This window comes from Ixodes scapularis, unplaced genomic scaffold (assembly GCF_016920785.2).
Source record: "Ixodes scapularis isolate PalLabHiFi unplaced genomic scaffold, ASM1692078v2 PGA_scaffold3__209_contigs__length_174095766, whole genome shotgun sequence".
Taxonomy (NCBI): Eukaryota; Metazoa; Arthropoda; class Arachnida; order Ixodida; family Ixodidae; genus Ixodes; species Ixodes scapularis.
Genome location: NW_024609868.1, coordinates 74,388,787 through 74,404,756, shown reverse-complemented (window position 1 = coordinate 74,404,756; position 15,970 = coordinate 74,388,787). Strand labels below are relative to the sequence as shown.

Genomic DNA, 15,970 nt, shown 5'->3' with positions numbered 1-15,970 from the left:
ATAGAAAACGGATATTCCGAAGCATTTGTGGGGTGAAAGATGGCAATTTCAAGGCAGGGTATAACAAACTATCCTCACTGAAATACATAGTTAAATCCAACTAAAGTTCATAGGATAAAACGCACATGGTGATAATATAAAACAATGGCAGTGATGTAAGGAATAATAAATGAATTGTAAGGACAATTGCACCATAAGCAATGGGTGGCGCTGCGCTCACGCACACCTTGTGTACTGATCAGAATTACGTGCTTTCGACTAGAAATTACCGCGAATAAAAAGGTAACTGTAACTAGTTATTTCAGAAAGCAATTTACAGGCTGTCTTGATCATTTGATTCATGCCAAGCGCCTACATATTAAGATGCAGCCGCCTGCGTTCACGGCAAAGAATATCCAGGATGTCCACCGCTTGAACTTCAATGTCGTGGTGAACATTCAAAAGCACTAGGCCGAGCAGTCGCTCATTGGAAGTGGACGCTCTCAGGTATGTTTTCAACCGTCGTAGTGAAGAGAATGAGAGGTCAGCTTCTGCCGTTGTTACGCGCAGCGTCGCCAGGATTTTGAGGATACGATTGACGTTTGGGAATAGAGCCTGCAGACAGAGGGCGACCGCCTGTATAGCACAGATATGACGGCCGTTTCATGTTTCTCCCTCTTTCATTAGACGCCAAAAATGTTCCTATTTTTGGTGAAGTTTCCCTCACATCGTGAAATTTCCCTTCATCGAGACGCCCGTCTCGATGGTCGCTCACGGATGCGATGAAGTCCGTCTTGCTTTCTGTTTTGCATGTCGAGTTGGCATCCGATGCAATTCGTTATTAGATCAATCTTTTCGTTGCACAGAACATCACAAACTCTGAACAGCCTTATATTTTCACTACCCATAGGCGCAAGGGTATTCAAGTTCGTTTCCAAGTTCGGCGTGAGGTTTGCGCGTTTGTTTGTGATGTGTGTTATTATTTTTCCGAGGGACGGCACGACAAGTTCAGACTGACGACTTCTCATCGCCCCGAGGATACGCCGCTGCTGCCCTTAGACCACGCTGCAAGATAAAGCGGCCTAGCAAAAATAAGACTATCTTTCCTTCGGCATCATGTTCTGTTGCAAGAATTTGTTAAACCTTTAATAGATAATCGATTCTGGTTTTGTGATTGCTCAGAATTACCCTCCCCCTATATTGAACCCCTAGTGTTTGTGTGAGGAAGGTTGCACTAATTTTTAAGCGCCGAGATTTTTTGATTTTTTTTTTTGCTGCTGCTTACTTTTTTGTGACAGTATAGCCTGCCGGTAACAGCCAGGCGGCACCAATAGAGTGAGAGCCTCGGTGTAAGTTGGCAAAAGGTGAGCGATAAGCCCTTTATTGCGTGGCAACGGCTTCGACATCCGCTACAAGTACGAGTGCAGCGCACATATATTGGAGCATGATGCAGCGAAAGGCCTGATACTTCTTGGCAGTAAAAGCACACTTCGGTGGTACGTAGTCACGTTCCGATTGGCCCGCCAGGCCGCGGCTTCCACCGTACTTGCATGTTATGCGATCACGGCTTCCTGGCCTACCGAGTATTTCTTGCTTCATACACTAGGCTATAGCGGCGCCATCAGAGTAATAGCTCACGTCTGAACAATGGAGCTGCCACTGCCAGGTATACCCACTGTTTCTTGCTTCAGTCGCTAGATAGCGCCAAACTAAACAGCATTGCAGGTTGCATATAGACCAGTGTCCGAAATCTTAACCCCTAGCCCTAAAATTGTGAAATAAAAATCTCAAGCGCAGGCTTTTCTGAAGAGAGTGGCTGCGCATAAAACAAGGTTTTTGCTCTTTAAAGCACTTTTGGCATTGGTTTCGTTCTTAGAGCTTCGTGACTATGAATTTTCCGATGTTCTTGCACTACGATATGTTCAAAGATTTCTAAAAAAAAAGGGGGATTCCCTCAAACAGTGCGCCCCCCGCCCCCGCCCCCTTTACCGTGTCATTGTGTCAGCATAAACAAACTTGGCGGCACCCATGGAACAGAACAGACATTGGTTCAATCTATAGCCACCCTTGTGTTTTGTCTGGCCTTCACGCGTTGGTATTGCAGTGCTACTTCAAAAAGCGGAGAGGGGAGTTCTCTGCTGCGGGCAAGCTTTTAAGGGGACAGACCCCGTGGGATAACAACTTTTGAACCCTTGGCTTAATATGAATTAGATTTACAGAGTAGGCTGGTGGTCATGTTTGAAGGTGCATAACAAAATTCTAGATCTGTTGGTTAAATGGGAAGGAAATTGAGCAACTTCTATCAGTAACACGACTTCATTGTTTAGTTAATCTTTTGTCGGAAAACTATCACAATATTCAAGATTTTTTATTCGCTAGAAATGTAGCAGAATGCCTAGGGGGTGCGGCTATGAAAAGTATTTTGTAAAAAACTCATTTATTTCCATAAAGTTTCTCTTCTGCAAAGTACGTAAACTTTTTTGGTCTTCTGTGTCTTTGACAAAATCTCAACATAATTTTTTATAAAAGGCACCCGTAAAGTGAAAAAAAAATGTTATAGGTGTATTTTTTATTAAATTTCAGTCACGAAAATGAAGAACGAGCCTTCCTTGTATTTTTATTATCAAACGATAGATTGTCTAAAATTGTATTCATACGAAAAAGTGGAAGGAGAAAAAGGCGTTCAAAGTGCTCCAAACCCTGCCTTTCCTTTAACTTCAATGGACCGAAATGATTTATAAAAAAAATTAACACTGCAGTGTAATCTAATTAAACTTTCTGGGAATACTCTGAATGTTGGTGGAGGAAATATGTCATTTTTCAAAGTCAACTTTTTTGCAGAACTTTTTTTTTTCTGGGTAGTGCCCCCCCCCCCCCCCCCCCGCCCTTCCCCCCTGCTTAAAGTTGGTGGGCCGTAACTACGACCACAGTAGGAAGGTGAGCCACCACCGCCCACATTCCTATAAATGAAGCCTGCTCCTTTTTCAAAAATGACAATGCAGCTTTGCCCGTTTAATCTTAACAACACCTCGCTAATCTTTGCGTGAGCGTCCGTACCGCCGAGCTCATCCTGCTTCGTGATTCGAGGGAAAGGGGGGGGGGGGCGAATCATGCCATAGGACCCCCCCCCCCCCCCGGGCCCCTTCCCACTCCCCTTCCCCCCCCCCCCCCCCACCCGCCCCCGAAATAAAATCATGGCTACGCCACTGCACGTGGCCCTGATCGAGCAGTTGAAAGCTTTCTGCAACGTAGGCTCTCTGCACCCCATCCGCGATCCAGCTTGCTACAATAGATATTGTGGGATTTGTTAGCGAGTAACAGATGTAGCGAAGAGTAACCAAATGGTTATCTCAACAGCGGCGGCGGTCTCTAAGGAGCTGTCAAACCTAGTAGCCGCAGCGCCCCCCCCCCCCTCCTCTTCCCCCCCCCCCCCCCCCCGCCCCCCATCTCCGCGGTAATATAGACGGCGTTTAGGGCTACATTACCGCGAGTCAGCTCGATAAATTACCTTCATTGGTGCCAAGGATCGACTACCTTGTCTCACTTTGTCGGATATAGTGGAAGAGAAGACACACGTCCCATGTGTCAGGACAGAGTCCAAGCGCATTTATTAAAACACTTTCCAAATGAACTACTACGTCCTTATTCAAAATAATGCCAGCGTCGGCAAGGTAAAAAACGGCCCTTACCTGCCAGATGCGGGGTTCCGGAGAGCCAGAGGGCGGGGAAGCATCGGAAGAGTCGCCGACAAACGTCCCCTTTTGCTGCCACCGGACGAGTCTCTTTCCCGAAAGCGGAAAAGACGAAGCGAAACCTCCTCGCCTGTCGGTCGTGAGCCGCATCTGAGCGGGGAACGGAAGACCTTTCCCCGGGAGAGAGTGAAAGAGGAAAGCCCCCAAGACAGGGGGACCCTCCTACACTTCACAAGTTCACAAAATAGGTCGAAGAGCACGGCGGACGCCGAGCGTTCCAACCCGTGGCCGTTATCACGGCCGTCGGTGAAGGGAGACCGGTCCACAGGAATCCTCACCAAGATCAATGGATGCATGACGCTGACCACAGCAGACGAACTTCATTGTGGGGAAGGAGACGGCGAGGTGGCGAGATCTAGTCACACTTCGAAAAAGGCAAATTTGGGGGTTTTACGTGCCAAACCTACGACGGGCATCTGGCACGCCCCAGCGGAGGACTGAGGATTAATTAGGACCACCTGGGGATCTTTTGACGTCACACTTCGGCTCTTTCGTCGTGCTTTTCGATGGGAGGACAGTCAACAACAAAGAAAAAAAGTTCAAAATAAGGACTTAAACGCAGATTGCTGATTTTCTCCAGCGCCTAATACTTTGACAAGCATTGCGTGAATAGTTTTTAGCTTGCAATTAGGACCAAGATTTCGCACTGCAGCATGGGGCGAAACCAACGGTGTTTCAAATTCATCATACTCAAGAAATCACAGTGAGCCTTCTTTCTGTCACTTTGTAGAAGGCCGACCACAGCGACGCTTTTGGTCTCAAACGTCGTCAATATACCTTCCATCATAATATACATGCATCATGAAGGCTGCCGGCAACGTAGGCACACGCGCTTCTCGCACTCACCTCTGCATAAAAATTCCACGAAATGCCGAAAATAAGGCATTCATAAACGCCCAAGCAAAATGTAATTTCTCTTTAGTTTTTGTTATAGAACAGATACTACACACATCAGCACGTGCAGCGTGTGGAGCTATGCACTCGACCATGCCTTACGTGCTTGAGTAATTTAGAAACATTTATATTCAGCGCTAATAGACTCAACGGTGTGTTTTTATCGATGTCATTGTGTCCACCGTTTTGAGGTTTAGAGCTGATTAGCGCGTGCAAAAGGCGAGCGTATTGAAAAATTGACCTGCACTCTAAGAAAAAAGGGAGGAGAAAGGTAGCAACAGCGACTGTTCCTCCTTGTTGCGGACAGGTTGCCCACAGAAGGGAGGAACAGCAGTTCAGATGAAAGGAGGAGGGCGAGTTCCTCCTTGTTCAGTTGGCGCAGGGGTAAAACATCACGCTACTGACCAAGTGGTCAACGGTTCGATCCCCGAGGAGTGGGTTTTTTTTTTTGTTTTTTTTTCGTAAAGTTTTTTTCTTATTTTTGTTTACGAAAACACACATAAACAAACCCAGACCGATGAAAGGAAAATTAAAGTCCTTATTATTCACCGAGACGTTTTCCTCCTCCAAGCAGACCGGAGAAAGCTTTCGCCCTCCCGACTCACCTTCTTTCGGTTTCGTTTTACGAGCACATCGCGCACGTTGTTTAATAAATTAATGTTGAATAGATTGAGCCTCAGCGGCAGCGAAGGCTGCCTGTGATTCCGTCTTCTAGTCCAAACGTGCAGAACATTTCGGTTGCATTGACGTTTTTACCACTAATTTTATCAAATGAGCTAACGAAGCCGCTAGAAACAGCGAAGTTCCGGAGCAGTGCCAGCTGCGCTACATACACTGGGTAAGACGGCCGTCTCCAATATGTGGTATACACGCGGAACTACAGCAGCGAAACCACGAGGAACTGTGTCGACGTTTTCGACGTTATGGAAATCGCGGGAACTGCGTCCAAGGAAGGCAGGTTTTCCTGCCGGCTGCCTGGGTGCCTTCCGTGCTGAGTTCGGTTCTGTTGCCCCGTGCCGAGTGCCAACCGGCGTTCAACGTGGTTCTGCATTTCTGCGTGTCAGCAACATCGTCAACGTGGTTCTGTATTTCTTCGTGTCAGCGACATCATGATGGCAGTGTTGTGGGTTGTGAACAGAAGACTGGAATTATCGCCGATGTGACCGTGTGTTCGCGTATCAGTGGTGTAACAACAAGATGAGATGACTTAAACTGTCGGGCATTGATGCCGCTGGTCGGGCCATTATCGGAGGGGGCGGGGTGTCGCAGGATGACATTCCGCCTTACATTAAAGAGTTTAAAACCACTTGAGGGATTAGGTGGAGTCGATCGACGTGTGGATAGTCATGTTGGAACGCTGGTCTGAACGGTAAGCTCTATCGTACAGTGGCCAATGTGACTGTCGGTCCCCGAGAGCGATTGCGCTCTGGGGAAAAGACTGAACACTACGAAAGTATGACGGAAAGTACGTATATTTACAAAAGAAGTTTAGCATAAAAAAAAACGCTATCCTTTATTTTACTGTTTAAATATATTACGATTCCTGTAGAAACTGCCCTCTAAGTGGCGCGCTGGGATGAGCGCTAGAAGTTTTCGAGCTCGCAACAGCGTAGCTCCGTACACTTAACAGTTGTCGCAAGTCGCGGCTTTGACTGCATTCAAGTTGATCGAAAAGCGATTTCTCTGCCCATGAAGCATCACTTCCAGCTGAGTGAATACCTGCTCTACAGAGATTAATTCAAGACGGCAATTGCAGCTTTGCGCGAACAGCACGAATAGAAGACCAAACACTACAATATGAATACTGGCTACGAAGGGCCATGCGGGAAAACTAACTAATGGCTTGGAACCACATTGGAGCGGCTCGATTTATTGGCTTTCAAATAATTATGGCATGATCGAGCGTCTTCTTTTTAATAAGAGATTCATCCCCTGAGCCATTAAAATAGCCTCAGATGTATGACATTGCTGGAAAAAAATGAACATGTTCGTAATATTTTTTATTGCTTAGGGAGTCAATGAAAAATTCCGTACGTTCAAAACGACCAGTATAAAAGACGGCAACGCAGGGCTGGGGAGTAGTGGTCGGGTTAGTGTGGTGTTGTATTGATGTTTGTATGTGCGATGCCTGTGTATGTGCTCAATATATGTTCACCTGAGGCTTGAAGTGTGTGTAACGTGTCACACGTGTTAGAGATTCCCGAAGGGAAGAAAACGCAATTGTGGCGTAAGAAAATTAAATTGTTTTTTTTTGTAAAAAACATGAATTGGGCGGTACCTAGCGCCACCTAGCCTAGCTACTTGCGATTACTCTGCTTGACCCTGCCATCTGGTGGCAAGCGATTTAACATCCTTTTACGCTACGCGGCTACGCCATAATTTCGTGCTACCGTGCTGAGGTAAGCCAAGAGGTTGCTTCGGATTTGCTTTTTTTTTTTTCTTTTTTTGAGAGCGGCTTTTGGTTTTGCGGGCGGATGATTTTCACTCCTCGAGGATGTGCGGTTGACGAAACGGTTGACGAAGGAATTTTGGCTCGAGGAATAGCAAAGGTAAGACATTAAGTGCGCGAACTGGGTGCCGGTTGTCTCCGTTGAACATCGCAGTGCTGACGATGAGAAGACTGAGTGACTGCATGCTTTCGAAACGTAAGTTTCTTTACCTGCAGGGGTAAAGAAACTTCGGAAATAAATACAGTTCGCGGAAAGCTCGTGTTACGTTTTTATTTCCTGCTCCTCTCGCTTCGTGCAATAGACTTAGTGTTCTCGTTAAGCCTTATCGAGCTCGATTTGCTTGATTCGTGGCCGCCATAATGAGATGCAGTCGACGGAGGAACTTTTCCTCCCCTGCTTAAGGGTCGAAAGTTTCTCCTTTTCTGAAGGAACATATGTGTCAAGAGCGTTCCTCCCTTTAGGGAGGACTATACTGACCATTTTTTCTAAGAGTGTGGCACCACCAAATACGCAGTGCACCGAGGCCTATGGGGTTCATCGTGGGATACATAACAACACAATAGCGGATTGACGTCACGTTAAAACTCTCTAAATTACTCACTGCGACTGCCTCGAGCACTTCCGTTTCACCCGGCAAACAGAGTAACTCGGCAGGTCGTTTGCAGCGGTTCGGGAATCAGAACCGAGCGGCCGTGCCTGTACCAGCTTCGCAAAAGTCATATAGATTACAAACTGAATATAACTAATTCGATTATATAGTATGACTTTAATGCAGGAGAAGAACTGGTCGTGTTCCGGACTCAGGATGGCGTCGCCCACGTGATGGACGCCTACTGCCCCCACCTGGGGGCAAACCTGGGCGTGATGGGCCGTGTTGTGGGAGACTGCATCGAGTGCCCTTTCCACGGATGGAGGTTCAGAGGAGAAGACGGGGTTTGCACGCACGTGCCTTACGCTAGTAAACGTACGAATTTTATATCTTTTGCGAGCTCAGGTATAAGTCTACAACGACACAATACCTTGAGCTGTTTCTCTTGCGCACCCATTTCAACAGTAGGACTGTAGTTTCATTTCCCCAACTAATTAACTGAACATATAATCACCCGCAGACACACGCAGACGTTTTAGTCGGGTGCATCTATGTACGTCCGTCTGTGTCTATCACGCTTTTTTCCCTTTTCAGTCTTTCTTTTGTTTCCTCAGCCGGAATAAGCTATGCTCTGGCCCTGGCAGATATATATTTTATTCCGCCGTTCTTAGCTCCTGGAACTAAACTATGCAGAGCCCATGGATTCTTTGTTCAATCCCCATTTCTGCCTGTTGAGCTCTGGATGAGCATCGTACCGGCTTCCGGTCATGTATCACTAGAGCGTGGTGTGTGTTAAACTCCCCATGCTAGCGGTTGTACTGTACTCGCTAATTCTTATTGCGAGAGCATTAACTGCCTTGTTGAGCGAAGCCGGTGAAGCCGGCGAAAACGGCAACTAAATTCCCATTGGATGGGCGTTCTCTGTAGCAGCAAAACGGCACCTGAATTCCCACTTCGCTGCGAAAATTGTCTCAGTTTGGTTCCTGTAAATAAAGTAAATTAATAGCTTTAAAAATAAAATTTTGTACATTTCGGTCTGGGTGGGAATCGAAGCAGGGACTCCGGGGCGCGAGAACAGCACGCTTTCCTGACGCCACGGCGGCTCCACGGTTCCGGCTGACGAAAGATTTGCCGAGTGCGAGCATCATGCTTTCGCATTCCCAAACGTAAGCAGTCTTAACTGTCTCTGCCAAATCTTTTCATCTACAGCTGTAATACCAAACTCCCATTGAGGCTGACTACAATGATTTGCGACCTTTCTTGAGAATCACAAAAAACGTCATCATGTCATTGATGCGCTCAACTCGAGCAGCGCTCTATTAGGCACGCCGGGGAATTCCCGCTATTTTATCATCATTCTTTCCCATCAGAGTATTATTTTTTTAATGTAGAAATAAATATTTATGATTCAGTAGAGTGTGTGAACACATCTGCTATATGCACATCTTACACGTTCATATTCCTGGCGGCTAAACGTGCTCACGTGTTTTTTGTTTTCTTTTAACTTTGTGAAGCTTCATTTGTTTTCGAGGGGTCATGCCTACTCAGCCAAGCGCAAAGGCTAGTCGTAATCCCTTTGCGCTAGGCTGGAAATCGGGTAACGTTATCCCATTTCTGTGGTCAGACACAGTGGTGAAATATACATTTTTTTGTATTTTCTACAAAATGAGAGAAGGTTAACCATTAAAAAAGAGCATTCTAAATTTGAGTGCTGCTTCCACGACTGCAGACACTGCGGGAAAATTGTTTACTGGAGCGAGTGCGACAAAAAGTTGGTCAGCTCTCTTCACCAGGTGAGAGAATCTGCATCATGGGGACGTGTTAGGCGAGCATCTCCTATGGAGCCGCGCTTATGAATAAGGCAGTAGTTGATATTAATATTTCATATTAGTCATTATCTTGGCACAAATTCTCACGCTAATAAACATGGGCATAGATATATCTTGGGAAATACGCGAAATACACCTTGTTCACTACTAAATTAAACGTCATAGCCATCTTTACCAGAAAAATAGGGCAATATAGTTCTACTGTTACACGGTTATCTTTATGCTCGCTCAAAATGTAAGCGTTGTCTTACACTTACGCTTACTCTAGTTCAAAAGTGCGCCATGCCTACAATCCCATATGCCCAATGGTACACCCACGTCAGCACTTCTGTGATAGCCTTTAGGTTACTACAAACAAATGACCTTTACAGACACAAACTTTTATCGCTTTATAAATTGGCAATAGAAACTAAAAACATAAACGCACTCGATTTGCACAAAAAATACAAATTAAACTCTTCACCGTACAACACAAAGCACACGGAAAGTTAGAACATTCTATTTTATAGACTATTTCATTTAATCAATCCTTTAACTTTAGTCTTCCAGTCATACTAAACTAACTAACAGGACATGCCATAACACCAGAATTATTTTTCAATAAATTCGTTCCTTATCGGCACCTGAGTCTTCCGCACTTACCTTTTTAGGTATATTTAGGGTGTATTTTATGTTCACGTTTCAGTGTTTTTATTGTGACTTTCGAACTCTCAATATTAGTGGATGTTGATCTTTATGTGATCTATATTTATGATTTGATATTTTATTGTTGTAATTAAATGCTTATGTGTGATATTTATGTGCTAAATGCTTGCGTTACCCCATCCTGCGAACTCTACGGGGGCAGGGACATTGTCAAGACGCCACGGTGACTTTCTTCCCTGCCTCCTACTCCGCAGGAGATAATACAAGTTTCATTTATAATTATTTAGTTTCAATATATCCTCCAAAGCCGTCTTTCTCGCTTGACTACTGAGTTAATATTTTAGTAACTTTTAAAGTTACCTTCTAATATTCTGTGGAATTCTTGATTTTCCAACAGATCCCGAATTTGTGAAAGCTAAGACGTGGATCTCCAAGGAAGCCTACGGCCTACTTCTGGCATGGTACCACGCAGATAGCGAAGAGCCAACGTGGGACGTGACTGAGAACCAGGAGATTACCAGTGGACAGTGGAGGCGAACTGGCTTGTGGGAGAAACAAATCTTTGGTTACATGCAGGACATTACTGAAAACGGAGCAGACATCCACCACTTCAGACAAATCCACAAGGCTTCACCGTTTGTAGGACCTCAGGAGTACGAGCGCGTTGCGGGCGACTCGTGGGCATGTCGCGTAATGACTTTCGACTATGACATCAAATGGTCTGAGCACGGTGTCAAAGTTTGCGTGTGCACAGATCTGCGAGTGAAACTGTTTGGTTGGAACGTTATCACATATCACGTTGTGGTTTGGCAACTGGGACCGGCCTTGAATGTCGCTCAAGCCTCCAGTCCGTTCGGTAATCTTTTTTACGTCTTCTCGTTCACGCCCCACGGTCCCCGTGATATCCGAGGCATCATCCAGACCTACGCCGATCGCAGGCTGCTGTGGCCAATTCGGAAGTTTATGGAAAGTGGTACTTTCTCCATGGTAAGGACTGTAACAGCTGTCTTGTTGATTCAATCACGATTTAGTCGGAAACGTAAGAAGCAGTGCAAATAAGACTTGGTGGACACGTTTTGTGGATATTTTTAAAAAAATACGGAAGCATTGCCTACTCAGAAAAAAATATAGCTTGGGATCAGGTGACATATTTTCGGTGTCTCACTGACTGCCACCACTTTGGCCCGAACTATTAGCGTTCCTATCCTGAAAGATCCACCCTACAATTCATGCATACTTGTGTCTGTTACTTGAAAATGTAATGGATATGAATTACAGAATAGTACCGAGCCTCAAATGTAATGGATTACCGTTACGAATTACTTTCGCTGAAAAATAACGAATTGCTTTACTCGTTACGAGAGAAGTTACTTTCATGTTACTTTTCCCAAGCACTTATCAATAAAACATTAGAAACAATTCTTATGTTCTCAAAAAGTTGTTGTAAAATTAAAATATTTTATTTGAGAGAAAGAATGTAAGTGCACTCCCGTTCACGTGTAAGCTGTCAAGGCTGCTAAAGCTGCAGCCACACTCGCCATCCTTCTAGCTCACTGCGACCGGGAAGATATCTGGAATTCTGCAGACAAGGTTAGCGGTGCGCATGCTCAGTAGCAGCGACTACCTCCGCTAGAAGATTCGGAGGTAATGAGCCGATCTACGAAAGCTCCCCTTTTGAAATGGGCCTTTCAATCGCGAGCGCAACGTCTCAAAGCTGCTTTCTCGCGCCTGTAGCTCGGTCGCACTGTCTTCTTATACATGAACTGAGTATAGTGCATGCAGAATGGAAAAATTCATGGGTGCGAGTGCTCGATTTTTAGCTTTGGTCGAGCGGGTGGTGGCACAGCCATATTGCTCCAGTTTTGGTATTATGTGCATATTTATTTTAAAGTAACGTGTAATTAAAGTAATCAGTTAAAAAAATTCTTAACAAAATCACATTCCGAATTACGGACGCAAAAAGTAACAGGTAAACTTTAAGAAGTAGGGCAATGCAGGTAATTCGTTATTCGTAGTGGATTACTTGCCAAGTCTGAAGTCATACAATGAAATTAATTTTAGATTATGTGGGTACTAAGTTACCCACAGGGCCGAGCCATTGAAGGTCCGATGCCCTGAGAGCAGTCTCACCGCGCGGCCATGCTGCCAGGAGAGCGGTTGCCGCGTTGAGTACGTTCGCTGACTACAACGAGTAGAGCTATCGCCATACCAGACGATTATCTAGATCCAGACCTCGTTTATTGAAACTAGGGTTCCGTAAAATACTGTGGCCGAGATAGTGTCAGGTCATAAGCCCCGAACTACTCGTCTACCGGAGAGCCGAACAAGTCTCATATCGTCTTGAGAGGTCGACAACAGACATCCTGTGTCAATCGGCTCCAACCGAGCACCTCTCTCGACAGCTCGGGCGCGGGAGGACCAGCCCGTTGCGTCGACTGGTTTTTCAAGGGAGGAGGAAAGGCCCTCCCCAACTAAGATATGACAGAGGAGATAGGGAGGGAGAAGGGAAAACGGGTTATCCCCTCCCAAAAACGCTCGCTTGCGACGACGCGAACACGCAAAGATTGCGTCATCGCGATCATCAGAGCAAAGGATTCCCATAATTGTAGTCGGGCAATTGGCCGCAAGAGCAATATTATGGCGGGGACAGGCATGCTCATGACAAAGGGGGGGGGGGGGGGGGGGGGGGGGAGTATGGGAGCAAAAGAATTCCCCCCCCCCCCCCCAAACCCGTAGCAAAAATTATTGAGTAGAAAAGCTTGAAACGTCGAGAACTTTAGCCACTGGCTTATTGTCTCGCCTCACTGGCTCAACAAGGACAGTTGCTTTTCCACTCTCTAATCAATCATCTCTTCGGAAACCCTGAAAATATTCCAGAGTACCTGTCGGTCGGAAACTTGTCCATTTGTTCCCAGTCAGTGGTGTTGAAGCGAAAAAAAAAAGTTCGCATACGAACTTCATTTGGATCCTACTGAACAGTGTCGGGTTGTTTGACGATCTTGTACAAAAGGCCGTCGGGATATTTTTGTATTGTTTATTTATTTGAGTTACCTGCCGCGATAGTAGCTGTATTTATTTAGAAAGGGCTGCAAATTTTTTTGACGTGCGGCAGATAGATTTGTTGCAATGCAATGGACTTTTTAGTGCCTACTGTCTTGACCTCAGACCTATATCACCTGATTGAATCAGGACCATAAACTATGCTCGTATTCTCAAAAAAAAAAAAAAAAACAGAAAAAAACACCTGCTTTTTGCGGAGCGTTACATTACTATTTACTACTTTATGTGGTAAAGTGATTAAACACCTGTGTGGGTAAATTTTAGATAAGCATGCCGTTATTTCATCAAGCGTGCAAGTTTAGAACGCCAAAGGCATAGTTTCTTTATCCGATAACCACCTCTTTTATGAAGTGCAGAGCTTGAATCATGCGCGAAGCTTTTATATTTTTTTCTTTTGCGTAACAAGTTAGAACGACAAAAATAATCCCTGGAGAAGGGGTACAAGAGGGACAAGGGACAAACACAAATCTCCATAAACAAGTAAGTGACTGGTGCGCGACCGAAAAACTCCGCCTGGTCCGGGTATTGAACCCGGAACCTCTTCATTTCCAGTGGAGCGCTCTACCAACTGAGCTAACCAGGGGTTCCATGTCAATAGGGCAAACAGGTTTTATCAGCTGCCACCAGTGAAACACCAACAAGGGTGAAAGGCTTGCATTTTGAAGGTTATGATTAAAATGCAATTAAATGCGAAGGTGCGAGCGAGCTGGACAAGAATGACGAAAATGATCCCTGGAGAAAGAGAACAAGAGGGACACCCTCTTTTTTTTCCTTTCTTCAGGGATTATTTTGTATTATTATAAATTATTATTATAATATTATTTTATAATATTATATTGTCGCAGGTCGGTCGGGACGTCATCATATGGGATCACAAGACCTTCCTGAAAAATCCTGCTCTGGTGAAGGAGGACGCAACCATTAAATCTTTCCGGAAGTGGTACTCGCAGTTCTACAGCAGCAAGAGTCCGACGTGGGGAGATGTGAGGAAGAAAACCCTAGACTGGTAAAATGAATTGTGAAGCTCAAATGCAATAAAACTGAGAAGGTCGGCCAAAAAATACGGGAAAGGCCGTATTTTTTGGCCTATCATTCAACCCAATGAACACGGGACCGAGTACGGCACTTTGACGACACAGGATGTACATTATGTTTCTGGTTTTCAGAAAATAGTCCTAAAATACACGTGCAAGGTACTTTCGTTTTTGCTTTGTTTTGTAAAATCCTGTAAAATCACTGTGAAATTACTTTTGGGGACTGGGAAAACGTCGTAGATATTGTTGCATTGACACCCTACATATCACGTGGATGAACCTTGAACTTCAGTTGTGCTGTAAAGTTTCGGCAATAAAAGCAACGTGTGTTTCGATTTTGTATCTCCTTCCGCAAACTTAGTCACGAGGACACGACGACCCTGCTGTCAAAAGGGGCTGTTGATAGCATCGCCAAAACCTCAAAATTAACCTACTTCATCACGTAAATACAAAGCATCTCTAAAAAAAAAAAAAAAAACTGGCGTTAAAGCATTGTTTACCTTGCTTTGTTTGTCACGGGGACCTGCGCAAGATGAACAAATTCTTAAATCCTGCAAATAAAAACACTTGCGCCCATCTTCGAGACCTCGGTATAAACCAATAGTGCGGATAACGAAATTACACAGTAAAGCTACGTGAGTTTAGTTTCCTGCAGAACAGAGAATGGCGAAGCTGATTAGATCTGAACAGTGCCACGTAGGCAAGTGAACAATGCCACAATGAGCAAGTAAAACGTGATTTTCGTTTTGCCTGCACGCATCGCATAGCTCCCATCTAATTCTATATTGAGATTCGTCATTTCCTGGGACCCTTCTTCTGGCCGTCGTCATGTGCAGTGACCGTAATTTGCGAAAAAGTGCAGTCACATTCGTGGTTAGAGCGTAGATTAAATATAAGAATGTGCATTACGCTGAACGGCCTCTCTCTACTGACAACCCGAACGAGTATAGGCGATAGCACATTAATTGTACACCAATGGGCAACGAAACGCTTTGCCTGTTCACCTGACTGTTCATACCTATTCAGGTTGTTTGAAACAGTTGGCATAAAAAAAAATTTAATGATCTTCCTAGATTGTCCTCTCTAGCGGAACGCATGAGGAGCAACTTTCACAGCTCGAAGTACTGGTAAAAATGGTAGATGACGTGAGGAGCCAGAACACTGATAATGGGAGAAAGAAAAGAATAATGATAAAGCGGTCATTCCGAGAATGACCGCTCGCATGCTTTAAAACACTAGTTTTAGAGTCGTTTTTCAGTTCAGTTCAGTTTTGCAATCCTCAACAGCATTTTAATGAAGTGCGGTATATAAAGAGATGTAGAACATCTCTTTATGTCAAGTCGCCGCAGAGTAGCTGTATTTTTCTAGCTGACGAACTATTTAACACGATCAAATTATAAGGCACTTATTTTTATCGGCCTTATAGTCTCCGAGTGAAACCATTAAGGCTTCACTCAGAGAAATGAAAAAATGACCTCTCGGAAGACGATAGCGCGTTGTCACATGACGATACGCCATTTCATTTGTTCTCAAACTTGGGGAATGTAGTTTGAAGTCGGGGGTTGTACGCTTCTCTGAAAGTACCAGGAAAAAAATGAGTAAATTTCTACATGCTCAGAGAATGTACTTCAAGTAATGCTCGAGTTTTCTAAACACTCTTAAAGTAGTACTTTAACTACCATGTATATAAAGTACTTCTCAAGACTGCTTGTTTATTATTATTTTTTATGTATAAACG

The 15,970-nt window shown here is 44.8% G+C and overlaps 1 protein-coding gene across 1 annotated transcript in view; it reads left to right on the top strand.

Moving 5' to 3' along the window:
* LOC115314633 (cholesterol 7-desaturase nvd-like) overlaps window positions 1-14,208 on the top strand; it is a 37,906-nt gene extending 23,698 nt beyond the window's left edge. Inside the window, exons 3-5 of the mRNA XM_042292779.1 lie at window positions 7,851-8,039; window positions 10,536-11,125; window positions 14,044-14,208. Of these exons, the coding sequence (XP_042148713.1) occupies window positions 7,851-8,039; window positions 10,536-11,125; window positions 14,044-14,208 (944 nt within the window). The remainder of the gene's footprint in view (window positions 1-7,850; window positions 8,040-10,535; window positions 11,126-14,043) is intronic.
* Window positions 14,209-15,970: the final 1,762 nt, after the last annotated feature.